The following is a 24,436-nucleotide window of genomic DNA, read 5'->3' on the forward strand; positions in this document are numbered from 1 at the left end:
AGACAGACCAACGCGCGTTCTGTCAACTCACAAAACGATTGCCTGAGGCTGCCCACATCATGTTCACTTCGTTGTCGAGTGGCTCAGGACTTTACAGACTACAACACCAATACGCATCACTACACAACTCGCCTCAACACCTCGTTCTAAAGGTGCCGAACATCTACACGATATATGCAATGTTTATATCAGGGGTAGTACCCCTGTTCAGTCTCAACTTAGTCCAGTTTCTCGCAAAGTATGAAGATCTTCGCACTCTCTTCTAGCAACAAAGTTCCAGTTGTATTATCTAATGACCGCACTAACAATTATAATCGTTGACTACGTTACTCACAGTTCATCGTCCCTCTTAGGGTTGTCGCTCTCCACATCTTCAAACAAACTAGATTCAATAACACAAATATAAAGGCGAAGGCCGTGCACACTGGCCGTGTCCGTCAGGCGGTGTCCGGGGTCACAGGGAGGTAGTTGGCGGTGACATTCGGGGACTCCTTGCACGTGCTGTGGGTGCTGGACCAAAGTCACGTGGATCACGGAATGGTGCTGGGAGGCGATTCTTCTTTATCCAGAATGGCTCCAATTCTTCAGCCCATACAGTTAAACCCTGTAACACGAGGTTACACTATACTACAATTCTCAACACTTCTCCAATTCACACATCTTTCTCTCCTGTTCTTGTTTACAACTTTGAAACATACATGGGTTAAAATACAATTCCATAAGCAATAACAGAAAAAGATGTCATACCTCCTCTAGGCGAGGTTAATCCACAACGGGTGAGTACCGCGCAGCATCCAGCGTGGATGGACACAACCCTTCTACTATACACAAATCTCGTTGGGAGATTTACAACTCGTGACTCGGGTACGTCTCCTTCTCTCGGTATCCCAGGCCTGAATAAATTTCCTCAACTCGTTCCCGCCAAAACCTACTGGTGAGCTGTGTTCACTAAACACTTTCTGTCACAGTTAACCCTTTCCTATCTACTGTTTTCATCCATTCATCCATACACTCAGCATACACTTTTAGTCCGTGAGTCGCAAAAGGGTTAAATATTCTGAAAAACATGGGAGGCACTGACTGGTCCGTGACAAAGCTATATATTTACGAGGGCTGTGTGCAGGGGTATATATATATATGCACCTATGAGTGAGTAGCTGTTAGTGTCAGGGTGTGCTAGATAAATATATATGTGCAGATATGAGTATGTGTGTAAAGGAGGTTACATATATATAAAAGCAGAGATGAATGTATGTGCGGGGGGAGTTACACATATACAAGCAGATATAAGGCTGTGTGTAGGTGGGGTGGTTACACATGTATACATAGCAGATGTGTGTGAGGGGGGATTATATATATGTGTGAATATGAGTAGGTGTGTGTGTGTGTGTTAGGGGGAATTATATGTAAATATGAGTAGGTATGTAAGGAGAATTATATATATAGGCAGAAATGAGTAAGAATATATGTGTACATATATCTGTGTTTATGTAAGGAATGAACCATGTAGTGCTACATTACACAAAATATTTCTACCATAAAGGTGCAAACACTGATTTTCACCTGATATTTACACTAACCGTTGAGCGCTACCTCATCTACTACCAGGTCATTCGCGACACTCACGGAATGGAGGGTGGATGGGGATAAGGAAGGTTTAAAGGACAAAACGGAGGAAAGTAAGGAGCTACCAGTGATACTCGCTGTCACAAACAAACTTCAGCTACGGAAAGAAACAAGTCAGAGGCACGACATGAATAAAGTCTGCTCTCGACATGACAAATAAGGATGAATTCGTTTTTTATCTACATTGGGTTTTTACACAGTCGTGAGAAATTTGTTGACACTTGCTCCTCACTTGTGGGTTAACAACATCCTTAACGACATGAGAGCCACGTAAATCTGTCGACACACTATCAACCTGGGGAAGTGGTCTAGTCACACCCACCCTAACACCAGACTCTTAAAGTTGTTGGACGAAAAGGGAGATCAGTTTGTGGTTTTCGAACACAGAAATTGAGAAAAGTTTTTGCAGGAAGAACACATCATACACTCCATCTCTACAATACCAGTAAACGCTTTCTTCTGATGTGTAATGTCACTACTCTGGTGGGGAATCCTAGTCACTTGACAGATGTAAGGCCGCCAAATATCAGGTACGTGTACAATATGGTCAGTATGGTGTGCGATATTCTAGGTGGGGCTTAATATCTTTTTTATTGTGCAGTACTTCTGTATAAACAAGGTTAGTATTAATAGTAATGTATGTGTACAATATTGGTTCTTAAGACCTTCTACCACAAGTACCTCTTGATGTTTAGTTATTGAGTCTATTCTACCGAGACGGGTAGAAACTGGGTTACAATGCACAAATACACATTACTGTACATGCGACATACTGTGACATTCAATGTGTTTATACCCATCATCAGCTATAATTTAATTATTGTCACCAATGTTTGGCAGCGCTGAGCGGAGAACAGATTGCTGTCCTCAAAGACAGACGACTACAGACGCTATTTCCGACATTGTCCTTGTCAGGGGACACCTCTGTCAACTATGTCTAGTCATCAGCCACTTGCTCCACAACAGGTGAGACAAGGCCAGGTGTGGTAAATTACAGCACAGACGACAAACGATGCCTCAAAAGATGTGTTAGTGGCGGAGAGGGTTGGGGTCCAAGCTACAGGGAGTTCAAGTCCAGACATGTTCCAGAGTTTAAAAAATAACGAAGCCATCAACATGTCACAGACACAAAGCAGCTGACACTTCAGATGTGGTGATGACGAGACTGTCATCAAGTGGATCCTTATATTTTGTTTACAGCGAGGTAGCAATAATGAAGAAATATATGTTCATATCACAGCAACAAAACAACACCGACATACTTTGATCATTTTTCCAATGCAATTGTGTGCATGAGTGCGAGCACGTGTATGTGTGTGTTGTGGTGTGTGTATTGAAAGGTAGTTGTGTTTGTGTATTTGCATATCAAGGTGTTTTGTGACGTAGAAAATGTTTGTGGACATATTTACTTATGTCTCGTGCATTATCAACTAAAACATTGCTTATGTTTAGTTTACTGTTTCCTTCTCTAATTATGTAAATGGTGTTTAGTTAGAGTTTTTTCGTCTAAAATGAACTAAGTGCATGTTACTACAAACATCGTAGAGAAAGCGCCGCAAAGGAAAACGTGGAAGAGAAAGTACTAGAGGCGGCGGACAGGTAAAAGTTTACTTACACGCCGTGACTGATCAACAAGCTGAACTCCTTACCGATACAGGTGAGTGGAAGTGTTAAAGATACTTTTTTTAAAGGCTCAATAGATGAACATAGATAAAAAGCAAACATGAGGAAAGTAGATACCATTCAGAAGACATTATGATGACCAGCAAATCCACGAGAAAGGCAAAGATCAAACAGAACGATAATAGTAATGATGATGCTGATACTCACAGTGATTCGCATGAAGATCACCAATAGAGGAAATGGTGATCTGTTGTCGATGTATCTTCAAAGACTTGTTAATAGCGCCATCAACCATTGAGCTTGTAAGGATACATAGCGCATTTAAAGGTAATTGTTATATAATATTATTGACAGTTTGTTGTACAACACCTTATCCTCTCTTCCTGAAAATGCATATTGAGAATCACTAGCACACAGATTGTTTGTGGGTTTTTTTTTAAAGTAAACACACGTCAGGAGGTGAAGAAGAAGACAGGCGCTGACATAGAGTTTGACCCCAACCCATCACTTGTACCAGGTATGAAGATTGTCATCATCCGCGGTCTTCCTTCTCAGATCGACGCATCAGTTAGTCTCGTCAGTCAGAAGACCGGTTCAAAGGTTAGTTTAGAAAACAAATGTATATCACAAAAGTGTATAAAGGAGTTTAACGTACGAGATAAGAATTTTTTTTTTTACTGCATCACAAATTTTTATAATGGCTGTATTCATTTTTTAATTGGCAGTATCCAACACAAGTAATGCCCCCAAAAAAAAACTAAACTAAAAAAATGATTAAAGGAAAATAGGTCATGTATATTCTAATTTACCAAAATGGTTTTGACACAGGAGACATTATCAGACCAGGCCCAGACATTCTGGCTACAGTGGGTTGAGGCCGCGTTCCCTCATCTCGACTCTCGCGCCTACTTCCTGCCTCCTGTCTACGTCAACCGCGTGCCCATGACTAGACAGTCAGCTGCTGGTCAGAATGTTCTGGTCATTCAACCAGCATCTGGACAGCCTGGTCAGTCTTACCAACTGCCCACGAGTTCATCTTCTGCTGCTCATCTGTCTAGTCCTCAGCCCCCTCCCGTGTTTGACAGTGACGTCAGAGATGACGCAGTCATGCAACGGACTTTCGTCTGTCTTCAAAAAATGTTTGAAGAGAACAGAGATGTGATGGTTGGACTGACTCAGCTTCGGTTCGGACACTACCTGGGTGAACCTTGTTACGCTGCCGCCGCTACCCAGCTACCCCGACCCTCCAACCTTCCTTCTTTTTTACCACTTAACTGGAAAAAAGGAGACTTTGATGTGCTTCTCATTCATCGACAGTACGGACTGGTAGTCTGTGAGGTGAAGGCCTTTGGTGACAATGTGAAGACTCTAAACATGTCACAGCAGAATGTAGACAACAATATTAAGAAGAAACTGAAAGATGCCGTGTCACAGCTGGACAAGGCGGAGGCCATGTTGTCTCACCTGGTGTCCGACATCGCTCCCGGTCTGCGCATCACTAAGGTCATCGCTTTCCCCAACCTCACTGCTTGTCATCTTCAACAGGCCATCTCCGGGGACACCCATCTAGTTCAGGTATAAATGTTCTCGACACAGGTCGCCATAATCAAAAAGAATGTTTCATTTTCTACTAAATACGATCACGTGCCGAACACACCACACAGGTCGTGTTTCATCACGGGTGCACTCTCTCGGATAAACCTGTAACTCGTTGTGTTTACAAAATATTTGCACAATTTCTTCTAAAGTCTTATTCATTCGTCTGTCATCCTCTGTGTAGAAAAACTTACATTACTTGCATAATAATTCTATGTATACCAAAATGTAACAAAAGGGTCTTATTAGGTTTAAAAGCACTCACCATCTCTACCACGTGAAAGTCGACAGCTTTACGTCGTCTGGACTTCCACTCGGAGACATTTTACACTGGACAATCGGTATCTGACTAATGAGTCAATCTTCAGTTTGTCCGGGCTTGCAAATGACACAATGTAGTCACACATTATAGCATACTGAAATCTTAAACAGCTTGCATACACACCCAGTTCTCTCTCCTAGACCTAGGCCAGTACAAAAAGGCTAAAACCATATACAGCACGGACTAATCAGTGACACAGTTCTTCTCTTTTTTTTATTATAGTGATACAGTATAATGTCGGGCTCGGACTTAATACTCAAGACTTTATTTTCTCTCGTAAAAGAAATTTAATGGGAATATGGTTCAAATGTTTAGAAATAGTTTTCATGGATGGAGAGTATTCATTAGATAATGTTCCTCTACTAAAAGCAAACCATATTTTTCAGCAAGAGTTGCTGCAAACTTCTGGTTCATTTACAGGCCCTTTGTGGGTGTCTGGGAATAACAGACCCCGTCGACATAACTGGACTGTGTCTTTGCTGTGATCAGTTGTCTGACCCCAAGACACCGTGTGACGTCAGTAGTCACGTGCTGAAGGAACTCGGACACTGGTGGCAGCGACGTGTGGCTGGGGCTGGACCTGACAGTCACATGACTTTACATGTGTACAAGAGTCTGGTAGCCAGGTAAGTCCCGACTGTGCTTATAAGTGGTCAAATATGGATTGTCTGTGCTGAGCTCCTATTAGCGAGACAATCAAGCGTTGCGTAAAGCATAATAAATACAAGGGATCCAACACCCACGACACCGCGTAGTGTCTCTTGTTCACACTCTACCGAGCACACCAGCGGAATCAGGGTTAGAAAACATCTTGGTTCAATAAAATATAATTAATTTTTGTGCACTAGATTCTGCGGTCCGGCGACATCAGTGACTGTGCCATGTACAAGTCCTCCACGTGTGAGTGTCAAGACCCTGGGTCAGGCCGTGTGGTGGACAGGAGAGTGCTATACTGCTGTAATCACACTCTTCCCGGAGCAAGTTCACCTGCTACACACGGCGCCTCCCACACTCTTTGTCACCGGACCGCCCGGTACAGGTAAAACTGTGGTGCTGCTGCTGATGGCCATACAGTGGCTGCGATGTGGTCACCCCGTCTACATTGTGAGTAGTTGGTGGAGGAGTCTTGCAGCGTGCATCATGTTGCATCACCTGTTGCTGCAGACAGTAAAGACACAACAGTCAGCCGGTCAGCCTCACCTCCTGCTGTATGATCTTGATGACGGTAAAGACGTGGAGAAGGCCGTCAACGACTTGTCACAGGCGGCGAGCGAAGGGTCGTTGTACGTCATCGCTGATGAAGTGGTGTAAGTAGTACAATGGGTGATGTTGTGATAAAGAAACAGGCAGATGGCGCCCTCCTTTATCTCATAATCACCAGCAGGTGTTTAACAGGTGATCATTTCTCTATAGTGGTGACACCTTTTGGAGTTCCCAGCAATAAAGGAAAATTTCTATCTCTGTTGCAACCAGACATAGATAATAAAGATGTATTGTTTTGTATTACATGAATTTGTCATCTACATTGCGTGTGTAATGACGGAGGTAATTAATGATGTCACATACGATATGCAAGCATATACACATATATTAGTGAGAGTAGAGAGTGTCACGCGTGTAATTCAGCCTCTGTAACACTCATGTCTGTGATAGTTCATACTACTTCAAGACTTTATGTGACAAGCTGCTGACACAAGTTCCTCATCTACATCTCTGGGGGGCAAGTTGTTTACATAGAGACGCACCCGCCGGCTGGCAAGTGGAATATTTAACCAGACCCCTCCGCTCTCCACCGGCCGTAGTCAGGCAAGTCCAAAAGGACAAGGTTATCACTGAGTTTCGTCGTGTCCAGCCGTACACTGAGCGAGGTGTGTCCGACCACACAGACGGCCCGCCAGTCAGACGACTATATCACCGAGGTCGGGGTCACTCAGGTGACAGGCCAGTTGACTGTGTGACGTGCGGTCGTGAGGTGGCCAGCTTCCTACACAGTCTCCGTGTTGGTGTTACAGGTAGGTGTGGGTATTGTGTAGTGTAACGTCTTTTGACAGGTGAACAGCTAACGGTGCGATAAATAACAAGCAGGTGAGTAACAGCCTTGTGAAGAAGACAGTGTGTTAGTCACGTTTGTCTGTCATGTCACGTTATCCCGTCGTGTAGTCGCTATTCATTTCCATGTGTCTGTCAGTGTGTACGCTGCATCCTACTTACAGAAGAAACTCATTTCGAATGTTAACAGAGAATGTCACGACATCATCTACCCGCGACGGCACAGCACCACCCTGCCTGCAGTGGAGAGATGTGTTGGTGTTGTACTTTTGGCGCAATGTTAGTGACGACTCAGGTGTGGTAAAGGGACTTAAAGAAGCGGGTATCCCTGTGCGGGTGATGGAGGACGATGACACTGAGGACGTGGCCACGGCCCGTAGTGACGTAGTGTGGGTGGCTCATGGAGATCGTGTTTACGGTCTCGAGAGAAAAGTCGTCGTCTGTCTGGATGATGTTTATGTCGATGTCAATGTCCGTCTTCACTGCATGTCCCGGTGTACGTCACAACTTGTGATGGTCTCACCTGACGACAAACTGCTCAGCATCTGACGTCATCGCCTCATGACGTCATTCACATGACGTAATTATATTTTCTCACAACACGAGGTGCAGTCCGTGTCTTTGTTTACACAACAACTAGAGCCATCATCAAGATCATACGCTTTGGGACTTGTTTACACGGATTTCACCCTGCGTCTTGTTTACACAACTTCAGGGCCAGGGTTAATTTAGAGGCTGCAGTTGATGATGTCACACTCTATAACAGTCTGAGATAAAATGTCTTCATGTGTCTTGTCAAGTTTAGTGTCATCTAGATGAAACAGTGGCAAGTGTGTGTGCAAATGTGGGTGCATGGTTGCTGATGATTTACTCTGTGTGATTTATGTCAATTGTTCTAAAAGTGTGGTCCGCGGACCACTATAGTCACCCCTATGCCGCTTAAACTGGTGCAAGTAGGGGTTCCTGCATGTAGTTATTGGACGCCAAGAGAATTTCTTTTATAATTTTCTCTATCTATACAACTATAAATTCTCTGTACGAGATCCGGAGCAGCCTCCTGGGGCGCTTGTGCTCGAAAATAGAAACGGTAAACTGGATCGTGGTACCACGACACAGAAGTTGTTATGGATGACATGCACTGCACCATGAACATTGAAAAAAAAAGACCACCCAAACTCTAACCTAAACCCCTAACACAACACAACTTTTGATCTATTTGTATTCAGTATGACTACTGAGAGCACTTATTTTCTTTTCAATAATAATAGTACTAGCAAAGATTTGCTCAATGCGCGAAAAGGCATCTCGGTCACAACCTTTGGCGGAAGTTGACATAGTTATCGTTCTTTGTGTCAAGGTGAAGGTCTGTGAAACCGGAAGTCTCATTTGCAGATCGACTTTGCCGTGTGGCTGCAGGTAAACAAGTCGAAATGTCAGCGAAGTATTCTCATTCTGTGCAGGAAAATCCAACTTATCAAAGTCAAAACGTGAATAACATACGGAATCTGTTTCGAGTTTTCGCAGCTGAATCAGTGTAAGTGCAACGTGCTGAGATAAGTAACATTTTTCAACTGTTAATTGCGTGCGTCCAGTATCGACTCGGTGACTGAGATGAATGAGAGATACTAAATGCTGTAAGATGGGTCATAGCGCGAAATCCCTGATGTAAACAGCGATGACGGCGGTCTCCTAGCAATCTCCATGAAGCATAGATTCAGGGGAGATAATTACATACATTTATTTTTACAGTCTAATAATGTGCATACCATCATGATATTTTTTTTTCTGTTTGTACTCTCAGTGTATTAAAGGTCTTTTGGTACATAATTATTTTCTTCATAAACACTAGCAAGCAAAGAACAATAGGCCTTTAAGAGAATGTTTACACTGATCTTTATTTTTTTTATATTATTATTGTTTGAATTAAAAAAAAAACTTCTTGCACTTGATTCTTTGTTTTGTTTTTATTTGTCCTTCCTGTAGGCAGTCAATATGACATGTGAACAAGAGTATCCTTGCCAGCTTTCTCTCTTTCACACACACTCATATCAGAATTAAGAAAATGCAGTCAGATAAATTAATGGTCATGATGCTTTTTGCCTTTTGGAATCTGTGTCGCTACAAAATCAAGGGCAGGGTGAGGTAGATGTTCAGACAAATTTGCGATGAGCTGTTCTTTCGGCTTTTGTTGCAGTTTCTTCTTGCTGACACATGAGGCTGCCTTTAAAGTTTTTTTAGGCAGTAGAATCTGTTCTAATAAAGCTTTTTTCATGTTGCAACTTATGTTTCCTAGTTGACAGCTGGAGAATTAATGAAACATCAGTTGGGCTGTCAGTGATGTCTTGTGCAGGTGTGCTTTCTGGCACCTCTGACTGCTTAGGTTTCTCAGAAAAATAAAAATAAATACTCTATTTACAGGCATGCTCGCTTTTCACTGCAGAAAATCTTGTATGACCCATCTTATAGTATTTACTATCTTTGGCTGAATGATGAAAAGGAACACTAATGCATGGAAGTGATTTAAGTCTTGTGACTAAAGATTTAACAGTTATTCGCTAAATTCTGATGAAATTATTCCATCATTTGCAGAATTAACCCATTATGGGCTCGAGAGTGATTTTTATTTTGTAGGAAGACTTATTTCTTGGAAGTACATTTTTTTCTATGTTATTTTCTATAATGTTTTTAAAAAAATTTCTAATTGCAGCATGGTGGAAACCTTGTACTCAGATGTATTTCAAGAAGTGAGCACTTTAAAAAAATTACATAAGCCAGCCTGGCTCAAAAAAAATCTTCATCATGTTGACACAAAACTGAAAGATATTTATTTACAGAATGGTTCACCTGAAATGAAAAATGTACAACCGATTACAGACTTGTATGTTTCTCCTTTAAAAGAAAATATGGTGAATACAGACATCTCAACAAACTTACCAGGTGCTTATACAAGTGGATGCTCAATGGCAAAGTGTTCAGGCAATAGGAAAAGAAGTAGAGGCATCAGAAAGACTAGACAACAACTATACAGTTCTGTAAGTGAACCTGTCTTGCAGATAAATACTGAGATAGAAAAACATTCATTTGGTGCATGTGTTCTGAAAACGTTGTCTGCTGACTTAGCAGCCAAATTCTTTACTTTTGATGCATTTTATTCAAGGGTCTGTCATGAGTCACAGCAGAGACTTAAGTTGCGAAAGCCTAAATCATTGCACGCAAAGGTGCAGTTGCCACATGACCTTGGTATATCCCATCTAAAGTGCATGAGAGATCACCCTGAGAGGGAAACTTCATTGCCACATTGTCATCATCCAAGAAATCTTAATGAAGATATTCAACAAGAACTCAAAAGAAGGACTTTACATGAACAAAGTGTAATTCTTCCTAGTAATACAGAAGTGCAGTGTTCAGCAAGTAGTCATAAAAACAAGGCGACGTTCTGCTGTAAAGGAAGTTGTACATGTAAAGATGGATTGCATTCAGAAAAAAGAAAGGAGCCAAGAAGATGGCAAGGAAATAAGCAAAACACTTGTACCATAAAAACCAAGGGGCAAAACACCACTAGTATGGTAAATTTTATAAGAACTTCAGAAGCAGATTCAGTTTCAAAGTTGGAAGAACCAGTGCAGTTGCCAACTGAAAAGTCATGTGACTTGGTTGATGAACGCTCCAATGATTCCTTCATCTCATGCATTCAACTGTCACCAAAAGTTACCCTGTCAGAAGGTGAGTAAATATTGTGTTTGTACATTAAAAAGCTTAATGAGACCATGTATATCAGACCACATGCACCAAACTATACATGCGCAATAGATTCATTGATTGTATTTTTCTTAAGTTGTTACAGGTACCCCACTCTTTTTCCAATGAAAATGTGCAATGATTATTTAAACTACAAGATTTATTTTAAACCCAGCTAGAAATTTTTATTATGAGCTCCTGATCATAGTAGATATGTCCACTGAGTAGCCATGATCCAGCATGTGGAATGTCCTCATGTTACATCAGTGCAACAGCTCACCCACAAGCTAGAAATGGCAGGATATTATGAGTGTGGTGGAAGTCAGATGGACGGGATTTGGGGAGAAAAAAACTGGATGAAGGCAAACTATGGGACCGTAGAAAAGATGCCAGACATGAGTATGGCATGGGCTTCCTTGTACATAGGAAGGTGATTGAAGCCATCACCAGCTGTACACCTGTATATGGCAGGCTGATTTCCATATGTCTCTGTCAGGCCTCACAAGGTCACCATTGTCCTAGTATACACTAGGCATTTGGCGCATGTCCTAAGCTTTCCGAAGAGAGAGATCAGCTCCTTGTAATAGTCCTGCTCATAGTTGGTCATATTTGACGCCTCCCACAACTCTGTCCTTAATCAGTCTTTTAATATTCCAAATTCACATGTTCTAGCTTTAATTTTCAAGTCTGTTAGAAAACTATCAAATGTTTCACCTTCGTTTTGATTTCTTGAGAAGAAAACATGTTTCTCGATGGTGATATTCTTTCTTGGGGCACAGTATTGCTCAAATTTACTGAGAATACCATCAACAATATGAAAGTCAGTTGCTACATCAGTGGTCCTTGCACTGATCTGCTGACCATTGGAAAGTATTTTATATATCTGCTGCTTTTGGCCCAACAATGTGAAGCAGTGTCATGCTCTGTACCTTACTGCTGTTAGTGTCTAGGTCACTTGCAGCTTGATAAATTTGAAACGCTTGCTTAAAGCGATTCCAGTTGTCGGCAACATTACCTTGTAACTTCAGTGGTTCTGGTGGGTTGAGTCAATCCATATTTTTGATACCATCAGTGAGCTTTATTTGATCTAGCTTCCATCTTTTTAACATCTCTTTTTCAGCAATCTTTTCTTCACATACATCAATATCTGCTGACCTCATTCTCTCTCCTCACCCCCAATATCAATTTCAATTAACTCTGACTTGAGCTACTACTGCCACACACCAGTTGTTGACATTAAAATCTTAATTGGAAGAGTTTCATAACAATTAGGTAGTTGTCCTGAAATAAAAGAATTCACCGTGATTTTTAGTCTTTAGTGTTATCTTTTACAACTTTTAGTAAATTTGAGCTTTTATCACGTGTGGTGCACTCCTCTCCTTTGTTTTCTACACTGGCTACCCATTCGTTCTCGCATCCAGTACAAGCTGTCCGTGGTGTGTATTAATTTCTTTGCCTGCCCTTTTTCTTCCCTTTCCTCCCAGGCAGACTTTGCTCTTTGTCCCATGACCCTCTCCTATTCCTGTCACCAGAACAGTGACATATAGTCACAGGATGCTTAGTTATTGTGTAGCAAAACAATGGAACTCTCTCCCTTTCCTTATCCACCACCTACCCACTATTGAATACTTTCAATGTCCACTGAAAATGTACATCTTAATTATTGCATACCACCCAAGTCCTTAGTCACAACCTTACCCCTGATTCCGCTACTTACCCCACTCATATTTCTTTGCAAAATCACCATACCACCAGTCCTTGTTATTTGTTCCTCTTTGTGTTTTACGTATGTCTTTATTCATCTTCAGTACTGTTTATCTTTCCATGTTCATATTTGTTCTTCTATCCCTCATATGATGTCCATGTCTTGTTTTTTGTTCTACAAGCATTCTCCTTAAGAGTGTGTGTACTATACAAATCTTGTGCTTATAATTATTATAACAGGTATTTTACCTTCTCTTTAAAAACACAATTTGTCTGGTTTTGGTTTAAACCTTTTGTGCTGAATGAATAACACCAAATAGGGGGCAGAGAAAGAAAAAGTGATATAAAAAGATTTTTACCATAAATACTTGGATGTAGTGCGTTTGGTGTGTTTTGATGGGTTTCCTCAAGTACCCAAATGACATTGGGAAAAGCTCTTGCAACTATGGCTGCAGAGGGTACTTGAGGAACACCATCTTGTTTTCAAAATTACAGAGTGATGTCCAAATCCTGTGGACCCTACTTGATGTTTCTTTACATCAGAACATTTTTACCACCACTTTGTAACTATGGCTCGAGGGGTAAAATATCATCTGCAGGGTCTGGGGACTTCTTTGTAAGCAAGATGCTTGTCCTACAGATTCCCACGGTTGTCCCTAGTTTGTAACTACAGCCACTCCTGCACGTTTCACAGGATAAATCAGATTTGTTTTGATGATGTACATAGCACTAATGCCATGAACTAGTATAAATATACATCTCTTTTTAAAGCTTAAGTGTAAGACAAAAGCAAAACATAATTTTTTTTTTTGCGTGCATTAGGAAAACACAACTGAAATATTAAAAACATCAAACTGTAGCAATTGTTTTGTATTGAGTTTGCTGGTCTTCTGCTCGAGAATCTCATTGTTATATTTGTGATGGATTTCTTTTACAAACAGATGTAACTGATTGGAACAGTTAAGAACAATACTTATTAGTGATTTTGGTTTTTTATATTTTCAGCACCTACCACAAAACGACGTGTCAGGAAAGATAACCAGAGAACTTTAACTTGCGGAAAGAGGAGAAAATCACAGCGTGGATTAAACAAATGTGCAGACATCAGTCAACCACTACAGAGTGGCAGAGACAGAAGCAAACTGCAAGTGAAGGACATACAACATGGAAGAAAATCACATATTTTCCGTTCAGTCTATCTAAAGAGGAAACCTGCAAAAACTATTGCTAGCACGAAGTCCTCAAGAGGGAAAGCAAAATCATTAAAAACTAATAAATCCATACAGCATACAGCTAAAATGTCCAAAACAGAATATAAGGCAAAGCTGTTAAAAGGTAATAGAAACTGCCACATTAGTAGTAGTCATCTCAATATTATGACAAAGGGCCTGGTACAAACTAAAGCAAGAAAAAGAAGACTAGAAGAGAGTTTAGCAGTTGACAAGTCCAAGAGAAGGCAAGTTGTACTTTCAACAAAAGAGGACAACATTTTGCATTATCACCAAAGTCTCTGCACACCAACTTCAACAAACTCGCTATTTTTCAGTCTGACTGCATCCCAAGACATATTTGCCCAACTTTGCCAACTTGAAGAAAAGTCGAAACAGTATGATAGCAGTATAATGCACAGTTTAATGCCAGAGACTACTGGAAACATCTACAGAAGAGGACCTTCTAGGCTGAAAGAACCAGAACTTCAAGGGGGTTCTCACATTGGGGGAGTGTGGAAAAGCATCTTCTCAGAAAACTGAAGTAGTAACCCACCCATGCTCCAAGTGTAGGTAACTGGGTTGCCAAGCTAGTTATCTTGACACTTGCCTTGTGTGGTCTCCAGTGTTACTGTCAATGGTGTCGCATAAGATTTTATGTACTAAGAATCAAGTTATGTTTAGCCAAAGAGCACAATGACATTTTATATGAGAATATGACTGTATGGTTGTTGGTGAGTTAGTTTACTTCTGTAAATCATTTCTGTATAGTGCTTTGAGAAAATCGTTAAAAAAGTGCTTTACAAATGTTCATCATCAGCATAGGCGTTTCCATAGCTTGAGCCCTCAAACCACACCTGAGTATTATGCTATTGTAGCTTGGCCAACTACTAACATGAATTTGATTGTCAGAAAATGCCAAGACAAGTATTTTAAGTCATAAAATAACAAGACAAATTAAATTTCATATGAACTTCATTGCAATAAAACGCACAAACATAAACACAGTGATTCACAAAGGCTTCGTGGTTCTGTTTCTGTACATTTGCGCAAACTACAGAAACAGAAAGTTAATACCCCGGTTCCCCCCACCCACCCATTTGACAAGTTCACATAAGTTAATCAGAGAGGAAAAATCTGTGAGGCTAAAAAAAATAAATTTTTAAAGTATTTTTTAAAACACCCAAACCTCTCTTGCTACATGGCAATCAAAATTAATCTGCAGGCTGGTGGTCGGTGTTTTCTTAATTGCATGCAAGGGATGGACAGGAATGTTGAGTCCCCCTGTAAAACTTTGTTTTGGGAAACAAAAATGAACAGAATGACATGAACATTTACACATAGTGATGGCATTTGTTGCACAATGCATACAGGTTTAAGGTGGGTGGGATGTAAAAAAAAAAAAAAAAGGTTTCAGGGGGATCGAAAGTTTGGAAGCACCCAGCGAATGGGAGATTAAAACCCACACGTAAAATTATGTGGTCCTATCCAAAAGAAAAAAAAAAATGCTTTGTGACCCATTCACATGACCCTCAGTGCAGGTGGTAGCTACAGGCTGCTAGGAGGTTGTTTTTTTTTGTCCGATGTCCACCTCTCAAGAACTCCAGAATCTTGAAGTAGAGGCAAAGGGCAAGCAAGTGCGTTGCATAGGTGACTGTCTTAATCACTGTTACTTATTGCACAATCTGTACAGCAAATTAATAAATAACACAATGTAAAACAAACAAAATATAACCTCATGTGTGAGGAAAGAAATGTGAAATTCCCTCACTAAGAGACAGACATAATGGAGAAAGAAAGGTCTTGATAAAATTGTATTGACAGTCTGCTGCGGTCAGGGTTGCTTTTTACACAGCTCTAATGTTGCTTGCATACCTGCAAGTCTAGCTGCCCACTTTTCTACTCTTCCCTGAATAAATCATATGCTGCGAGGCAGATAAAGGGGTTAATATATTGGGAGGAGTGAGAATGGGTTGGAAAGGGGGTGTATTGACAGGGGATGAGGCAAGAAGAGAAGGAATGGGACAAGATAGGTTGGGAGTTTGAAGGGTATAGAAGTGATGAAGAGTGGGAAGGGGGTAAAAGGGTGTTTGGGATGTGATGGTGAGGGATTTGGCAGGGAGGTGAGTGGGAAAAGATGGGCTGTGAGCTTAGGGGGTGTAGAAGTGGTGGAAGAATATGAATGGTGGATAGGAGGGTAGGACGGAAGGTCATGGCAAGGAAAGGGTGGAAAGATAAGAGTGGGTGTAAAGGAAAAGAAATCAGTTGGAAAAGATAGGAAGGAATAAAGAGGTGGCAAGGAAATTTTGGTAGAGATGGAAGGGTAATCAAGGTCAGCAGGTTAAGAAAGGGTGGAGGAGATCAGTGCACGGGATGACATGAATCCACCAGAAGAAGGATGCCCAGAACTGGATCTGGTGGCATATGGTTGCAGCCCTTGTTCCACTGGGGCAGAATGGGGTAAGGTATGAGTTTCACTTCTTTACTTTTGTTTTCAACCTGGTCAATACTGCTGAAGGAAGCTGTTATCAAAGTCACCAGCTAATGTTGCACGGTGACTACGCCAATCAAGATAGCTAGATAAGAAACCATCTCAGCTTAAAACTTTGCATTTTTCCAGCAAGACTACAGGTTAGCCTTAAACTAGCAGCCTTTTACTTTTAAGTCAAGAGTACTAACAATCTTCCCCTCAGCTAGATATAAAGTTCTAATTACATATCCTAAACAGATGCACTAGAAAATGATCATTTTTAAGTAGGCACAAGATGTGCAAAAAGCAACCACAATACCCTGTACCATGTCATTTGTTTGTAGACAGCAAGCAAGCAGACAGAGTGTGCATACTGCATTCTGAAACATGTACCACTTACACACAGAACAAATGAGAAGAGACTAAGCTAGTACAGCAGGTGGAGTATTAACTAAGACAAGGGGCATAGACTGTCCTATTGGCCCTACATCCTAGGTTTTACTTTACAGAATGGAAATAATCAGCATAATCAAATATAAAAGAGTTGTGGTTAAGAAAGAAACTGTACATATTGACAGGAGGTTGGAGGAAGAAGGGCACACAAATGTCTATTGTCAAGTCAAAACCCACATCCTCACATTATCCACCCGCTTCCCCAACCTGAACTGTAAAGGAACAGCAAAAATAAATATTATGCCTGCTTGCTTCATATACTAATAGAAAGTTTGGCAGAATGTCTGAAAGCTTTGAGGTGTCAGTCGAACAGAAATACTGGGATTCCTATCTTCTTTGTGGCATCAAATGCCAGTCATATGGAAACCCCGGCATTTCGTGGCGTCAAGATGTCAGTCATATGGAAACACTGGGATTCCCATCTTCTCAGTGGCGTCGAGAAAAAGAACGAGAATGATGAGAAGACAGGCAGTTCCTCCTAGCAGCTCCGCAAGCCGTCATACTGCTGACTGGCGTGGATTGGTTCCTATGGCTACCAATGCTGCCACGGTGATAGCCACACGCTGCACTCCTCGCTCGTCCATGATATCTGCTGGTGCACAGATCTGCTCCTGGGCCAAGTTAGCATACAATGATCACAGTTTGTTTTCAGATACCATTGCAACATACACTGTAAAGTACATAGCACTGAAGTTTTAGAACCTAAAAAAATCTCAACAAAAGAACTATTACTGTTTCTCCAGGCAAACATCTAAGGAAAAGGGAGGAAAATCATTGTAGATCACAGAAACCGATATCATTTTTCAGGGAGGATAACCCATACACATGGCAAGTGCAACTCTTCTTGCAGTGATGTTGCTTGTCTTTATTGACAGAAGCGCTACATCGTGTGCAGATTGTGCATAGCAATGCCAATCACTGTGGTGATGAAGATAACGATGCAGAGGTGAGAGACGATGTAGTCTGTACGTGTCAAACGGCGGAACATGGAAAGTCGGAGGACAGTCAGTGTGATGCGCGAGATGCGTAGGCTTTCAACAATGTCATCCACGGTACACAAGTCTCTCTGAAACATTTGAAGGCCACACACCCGCACATGCACCAAGAAAGTCAAGCAGACTAAAGAGAAAGAACAGTAGAAATTAGTTTTTTACAGGATCATGCTCAAGCTGAAAGAGACTGACCTATCTGTGAGCATGAGTTAGCGACGGGAAGACACTAGTCTTTCTAAACTTTTCATTTCACAATATGAGTAGATGCACTCCCTAAGATTAGCAGGGGTACTGTGTGATTAGTAAAAAGGCCATTATCATTACTGGCATCACTCAGGATCAGAGCAGACAAAGGGATAGCAAGGCACGGAAGCACATTTATAAAGCTGGTAGAAACATGCATATCACAAGAATGGGGAAATTTTTACAAGAATATTATCAATGTGAAACAGAATGATGGGCCTGAGTTTTAGCAGAAAGAACAAGTTGTTAGAAAATGTGAACTTTCTGTACGTGATCAATATTAACACAACATTAAAAGCATCTCGATGGGTTCTTTTGGTGGAGGCGTCAAGAAAATAACCAAGTGTATCGTGCTTATAACATGCCGATGAGGTTTTCTTTTTTTAACTGTTGATGAATGATAGCAAAACAGCATGCAGAAAAGTGCATATACTACTTCCCCTATGGTGTGAAAGATTTGTTGCTGGAAATTCTCAAAGCTATAAATCACATGAAAAATATTAAAAACTGCTTCAGCCCACAAAGTCGAAAAGATTTTGTTGTCTACGAAACCATCTGGCCAGGAGTAAAAGATGTACTGGAAATAATTCTGTACAAACTGGAAATAATCCTGAACAGCATATAAGCACATTGATTACATGCTCACGATGTCCAAGAAAAATCTGGAACTGTGAAAACAAACAAGTCACAGTGCTAAATAAACACTTTAAAATGTGGGAATCTGCTAAAACAAAAGTAAACAAAAGCAGCTGTTCAACACACCAGTTTGCATGGAGAAACAATAATGGCCTTTTTGTTTTTTTTAACAATGGCACATTCTCAGAACTCCTGATTTTAAAAAACGTCTATTACATATACTAGCATAATGTGTATCATGTAATGGATGAAACAGTTATGAAACCTATTATCTTTAAAAAAATAACCTTTTCCCCTACCTGATCGACTCCAATCTTTTTGCAGGCTTCAAGGAAATTTTCTACGTTGCGTCGACATTTTGCTAGTGTTAACTTTGGCTGCACACAAAAGTTTGTTAAGGGCATGTGAGTTGTGCAATAAAATGTTGGTACACATACAAGGTAAAGAATATACACCTCAAGCAAACAAGAGCTGGCCAGCCAGAGAGGCTCCCAAGAATAGGTAAATCATTACAGCTTTTTAACTCCTATAGGTTTCTTATTAATAACATCACTATCAAAGAATAAAAAGATGTGCAACCCATGCTTGGTACCCATAACATTATCACTAGCCGAAAGCACAATAGAACAGATCTCAAACGTAACTGCCCACCAAGACTCACCACAGCAGGTGATGGAACATGGATGCTGGCGACGGACCGAGGTCTAATGAGGTTAGCCAGGTGACAAAGCACGACACCGTCTCTGAGAGCTTCCGGCAGATTGTCTGGCAGAGTTACTTTGAGTCTTGACTCTATTGTCTACACATAAACAGATTTCATTCTTAGCACAAGTTGTTTCCTTGTACAGGTACACTGAGCACAACAGAAAAGCAGTGACCATCTTTGTTAATGACGATAAATCTAGATCCAAGAATTTATTTGTGAGGAAAAAAAAAAAGCGAAAAACATGCATCAAATCTATTCAGAATGCAAAGAAGTGTGTGGCCAGTTTTTTTTTATTGCCAGCTGGAAGGTAGATATGTCACATTCTTACCTGTGTCCCACCTCACATTGATACCTGTCTCTCATCTCACATTCTTACCTGTCTCAGCATCTCTAGCTGCTGATTCTCCTCCCTGTGCATTTCATCACGTCGTCGGACAGTGAAGTTGGGGTTAGCATCTTTGTAATCTTCCAGCACCTTTACAGCTGCTGACCCACAGTTGTGAAAGGGTAAGTTAGTACAAGTGGGTCATTAACGTCCAGCATTTTTTCAGACAACACATGTTACGTGCACTGTCTTCACCCATCAGCTTACAAGATTTCTAGTGCTAGACTTACCTTCTAAAACAAAGCAACCAAATGCATGCCACATGACACTTGAAAAGTGCTCTCAAAGAGCAGCCCCAAAAAACATGTCATTTCACAATTAACATAGTATGCTGGCACACTAAAAGCTTTGATGAAAACCTCAGGGCTCTTGAGCATAGTGCACTTCAAAATATGCAGCAAGTATGAGATGACCAAGTAGCATTGAGTGGGGAAATGACTTTAGAACCGAGGGACATATTTGTTCCACAGGTTTAAACTGCCCCCAAAATTCAATGGAATGAACTTCAAGTGGCGAAATTTGTATAAAACCATTTGGTGTATCACTATGTATATATTGTTTTGATACGCATGCATTAGCTTTGTTGTCAAATATGCTGAAATTTTAAGTTTAAAGACCATCTGGAAAATTGAAATTTGGGTTTCTTTCATTTTAAAACAGATGATGTGTCAACAGGATAAATTGTCACTGGTCTTGTCTCTAATGTAATGTACTTATACTTTTGTTAGCAGATTTCATTGCTGGTTTAAAAAATATACTTGATTTTCTGCCTAAGGGGCATGTTTGTCCCACGCTATATCTCAAAAACTATTGGGAACAGCACTTTCCAGCAAAGATTTTTGGAATCGATATTTCATAGCAACTAAAATTACTCTGTACAATCCTCACAACCCGTAAAGGCTTAAGTGAATGTAAGTATCCTGTAAATGCCATTACAACTTCCTCTTCCTGCTGAGGTTGAGGGATTAATTATATTGATTATATATTTATCCTGTACTCACCATTACGACCACCTCTGCCTGCTGTGGTTGCACCTGCCCGTGACTGATTGCTTCTTCGTTTGTCTTCGCCATCACTGGCACCTTGCCTCTGTAAAATGCAAAATCTGTTGACAAAACCCTCAATGAAGCAATATGGATTGTTCATTAACAAACAGATTTAAATGAAATTGCAAAATACTGTATCTCAAGACTTACCATTCATTTTCATCCTTGCTGATACACCCACCAGCAAAACTTTCTTTTTAAATTCTCTAAAATGTTATTGCAGTGCCTACTATCACAAGGTTTCTTTTGTCTAGTCACTGAGCATGTGAAAGAGTTAAACCACAGTATGCCTTAGCATCCTTTAAGAGCCAAGCATCTCTGTCAGGTCAATGAAGAGTGAAAATGTGTCCTGGAGACCTACATTTATAAAAGCATTAAGATGTAAAAACTGCATGGCATCTCCCACCCCCTAAAAAAGCTTGGTGGTGATGAAAGCTGTGCTCCCTGCTGCCAGCACTACAAGCAGTGTACCTCCTACTCAGGCTTGACACCAGCGTGCTTGCCTGTGCCAAAGCTAGAAACCGTCTTCCTCTTCTGCCAACTATACAAGCTGTCTTTGCACTTCAAGCACTACAAGTCCTATGCTTCCTGTATGCAAGCAATGGTAGGTCACAACCAGTAAAAATAAACTGAAAAAGGTCTTCAAAGGTTTATGAAGAGTGCAGTTATTTATAATTCATTTTTTTAAATAGTAGACTGCAATGTGGCTATATTTTGTGGTCTTTAAAGTGTTCAATTTTAATTTTAAAATCTTTTGTGGCTATTTTTCATGTTAAGATTTTTCCTAAAGGTTTTTTTTCACCCCTCAGCATTTTCTGACAAGTGTCTTGTAGTTAAGCTTCGCATAGATGATTTCAGATGTCCAACCCCTAACAATAATTATACCAACCAACACAATGGGCAGAGACCCTACACTCCCCCTTCAAACTGAGTCTTTACAAAAACTTACTCCTCCCCTTCATCCAGTATCACTAGCCCTCCTCAATGTCACTGACCTTCGACCCCATTGCCACCCCTTCACGGGCAGGGGCTTTTCCCCGCTGTTCTTCAACGCGGGATTTGAGTTTCTGAGACTCGCCCTGCTGTTGGATTTTAACCTGCTGCTGTTGTTTCTGTTTGAGCTCTTCTTCCTGCAACAATGGGAGGCCACCTCAGCTACACTCCAGCACCAGCTAAAGGCATCAACCTAACTACATTCACAGGCAATGCTTTACATACATTTCAGTTTCATCCTACTTTTTAAGGTAGCAGTACAAGCTATATTTATTTTCTACCAGAAAGATAAATTAATGAGTTAGGCAATGTTGGCTGTTTTAAACTACACAGAAATAATTTTTACAAGTAAATTATTGTATACTTATAATTAGTCTACCTCATTTACCATAAGCTACATTAAAAAATTATTTTCAAACATATTTTTTAAACTTCACTTCTTTTGTATTTTATAATTAAAAATCACTAGTTCTAATTCCATTTTCACAAATGATCTTAATAACATCACAAAACAGTCTTTGACTACTTTGTTAACAGAAGCATAAGAAAGACCCTGAACAATGCTGTACAAGGGTTGTAGGGGGGAGTCTACCACTACTACCTCTAGAACATTTAAGACGGCAGTTGTGATTAGCTGTACAACTCTACTGGATACAATTATGATCAAACTACGCATACAGCTTTGTAACAATCCTGTAACAAGTCTGCTAATATAAAGGTTAAATCAACAGCAAAAGTTTATCAAAGAATCTTAGATGATGCATGTTTAGCGCAATATTCTTTGGACTAAACATACCCATTAACAGCTTAATGCAAACCAATTAAGGATGGCTACTGCAAAATAGTATTTGGTGTGGATCGTTACATGGAATTAACTATCTAGCTGTCTGCACTACAGAAATATGTAAGAATGATCAAATGCAAGCTTGCTGACAGCGAAAAAAAAAAAAAAAGGTTAGGAAAATATGGAAAGGCGAGTAAGAAGCACCAGTATATGTCTCCGAAGTCAACCATGCCATTAACTCCTTACAGCACAAACGTTAATGCCCCATGTCTATTCAAAGCAAAAGAAAATACACATTCATTACATAAAAAGGGAATTATATTATCATCAGCAAAGCCTCACAGTCGAGCTATGACACACTGTTAGCTTCAACACACACACACCTCCACCAAACTGTGTGGGTGCTACTTTTACTGAATTCTATTCATTTTAAATGTTTGTTAGGCTGAAGGCAAAGCATTAGATGTTAGCATTTCAGCACTGTTTTTCAAGTGGGCTTATATTCTCAGTATGAATTAGAAGCATTTGACTGTCAGCTACATGAAGAAGCAGCATAATGATAGAAAATAGCAACCCACAGAGAAGTCTAGAACTGAAGGTCAATGAAAATGGTTATATTCAAATTTACAGAAATGAAACTAATAAAATTAAGTGGAAAATTTTAGAAAATGAAAATTACTAGTGGCTTAAATCTGCACTCTTATGAAACAATGACAAAGCAAAGCTCTTTTTTTTTTTATTTTGGCAAGAAGGGAGAAACCAAAACATTATCAGTATGATGATGACAATGATTGGCAAAAGACCACCAGCTACACATGAAAAAGCAAGGAGACAATAAAGACTAAAGGTGGTTGCACTAAGTAAAAAGCTGATAGAAAAAAAAGAAAAATGACATAACGTATTACACGACGAAAAGAGGTGGTTGGGGGTCGAAGTCTGGAGTAGGTTGTGGAGGGCTGAGTGTACATGCGACCTTGTGGCTGTAGTGAAAGAACAAGTCCCACCGTACTCAAGCATGAATGTTCTCAAACTCTAAGCAACCAAATGATATGTGTATGAATACACACACTGACATCCACAAATGTACACAAAGGCAAAAGTGTATGAAAGGTGTACTGGTTCTTATACAAATAATATTACAACTATTGAATGATTCTTTTCAGTCCCCTAGTGACTGACATTGCAAGTGATTATGGTCTGACATATTATTTAAACATGATATGCTTCAAGTGTAAAATGAGCTTAACATTCTCCCTTTCATTACAAATTTCAATTTACACGAAGAAGACATAATTACTTCATTGACATATTCACACACTCCATTGTTTCCTTTTTTTCTAGTGTCTAGCAGTCCAGCAGCTGAAAAAAAAGTCTGCAGTTGTAATGTTACTGTATTAGAACCAGCACAGCCAAACTACAAGCACAACAAAACTGAAAGACATGCTTGGACAAGGCTTAACGGCGCTATGTGTTTCAGTCTACCACACAGCAACAACTACAGCCATATTTCTGCCTCTCAAATATTAAGACAAGCATCCAAGTCCCGGTGGTTCAACCAGCCAGCAAGACATTGGACTTTTTCAGCATGGGTGGGGTGGAGATGGTGCGCTTGCATCCTCCACCCCCAGCTCCAGCAATTCATTGATGTTTAATAAATACTTCCTACAAAGCATGACTAGGCCATGGGTTAATATAGCAACACCAAATGTTGACAATGGACTAATGCCAAAGACAGCTCAATTTGTGAAACATTATCAGCAGTGTCGTTTAGGAAATTTTCAGTTTTGTTTACTATAGAAGGTTGCATGTGAGGTTATGTATGCCAACTAACAGCTTCTTTGCAAGATACAGAGCTCTCCATT

General features: G+C 40.4%; 2 protein-coding genes across 20 annotated transcripts in view; one reads left to right on the plus strand and one right to left on the minus strand.

The window, feature by feature from the left end:
- Positions 1-6,145: 6,145 nt before the first annotated feature.
- On the plus strand, positions 6,146-15,275 carry LOC112555667. Of its 4 annotated transcripts, none has more exons than XM_025224133.1 (5): positions 6,146-6,474; positions 6,821-7,179; positions 7,407-8,750; positions 9,924-10,939; positions 13,664-13,937. In XM_025224133.1, the coding sequence occupies exons 1-3, from the start codon at positions 6,230-6,232 to the stop codon at positions 7,763-7,765; spliced, it is 963 nt and encodes a 320-aa protein (XP_025079918.1). In that variant the 5' UTR covers positions 6,146-6,229; the 3' UTR covers positions 7,766-8,750; positions 9,924-10,939; positions 13,664-13,937. The 4 variants fall into 4 exon arrangements, with proteins under 4 accessions (XP_025079918.1, XP_025079919.1, XP_025079916.1 ...); XM_025224134.1 differs by having other exon boundaries at positions 9,924-10,248; XM_025224131.1 differs by lacking the exon at positions 6,146-6,474 and having other exon boundaries at positions 6,750-7,252; positions 13,664-15,275.
- Positions 14,824-24,436, minus strand: part of LOC112555665 (leucine-rich repeat and calponin homology domain-containing protein 2-like) — a 62,035-nt gene continuing 52,422 nt past the window's right edge. For 9 of the 16 annotated variants that reach the window (XM_025224117.1, XM_025224114.1, XM_025224112.1 and 6 more), the window contains 7 exons: positions 23,480-23,554; positions 21,793-21,927; positions 20,753-20,840; positions 19,743-19,852; positions 19,322-19,459; positions 18,960-19,037; positions 14,824-17,400 (listed from right to left, as the gene is read on the minus strand). In XM_025224117.1, the coding sequence (XP_025079902.1) occupies positions 17,287-17,400; positions 18,960-19,037; positions 19,322-19,459; positions 19,743-19,852; positions 20,753-20,840; positions 21,793-21,927; positions 23,480-23,554 (738 nt within the window). In that variant the 3' untranslated portion in view covers positions 14,824-17,286. The remainder of the gene's footprint in view (positions 17,401-18,959; positions 19,038-19,321; positions 19,460-19,742; positions 19,853-20,752; positions 20,841-21,792; positions 21,928-23,479; positions 23,555-24,436) is intronic. The other 7 variants (XM_025224121.1, XM_025224120.1, XM_025224119.1 and 4 more) reach the window with 4 other exon arrangements.

Source organism: Pomacea canaliculata, linkage group LG14, assembly GCF_003073045.1.
Source record: "Pomacea canaliculata isolate SZHN2017 linkage group LG14, ASM307304v1, whole genome shotgun sequence".
In the NCBI taxonomy this organism is placed as follows: Eukaryota; Metazoa; Mollusca; class Gastropoda; order Architaenioglossa; family Ampullariidae; genus Pomacea; species Pomacea canaliculata.

Coding starts and splice junctions, on each gene's coding strand:
- LOC112555667 (XM_025224131.1), top strand. CDS start 8,647: ATGTCAGCGAAGTATTCTCATTCTGTGCAGGAAAATCCAACTTATCAA. Junction 8,751..9,923: donor GTTTTCGCAGCTGAATCAGT/GTAAGTGCAACG, acceptor TTCTAATTGCAG/CATGGTGGAAACCTTGTACT. Junction 10,940..13,663: donor AAAAGTTACCCTGTCAGAAG/GTGAGTAAATAT, acceptor TTATATTTTCAG/CACCTACCACAAAACGACGT.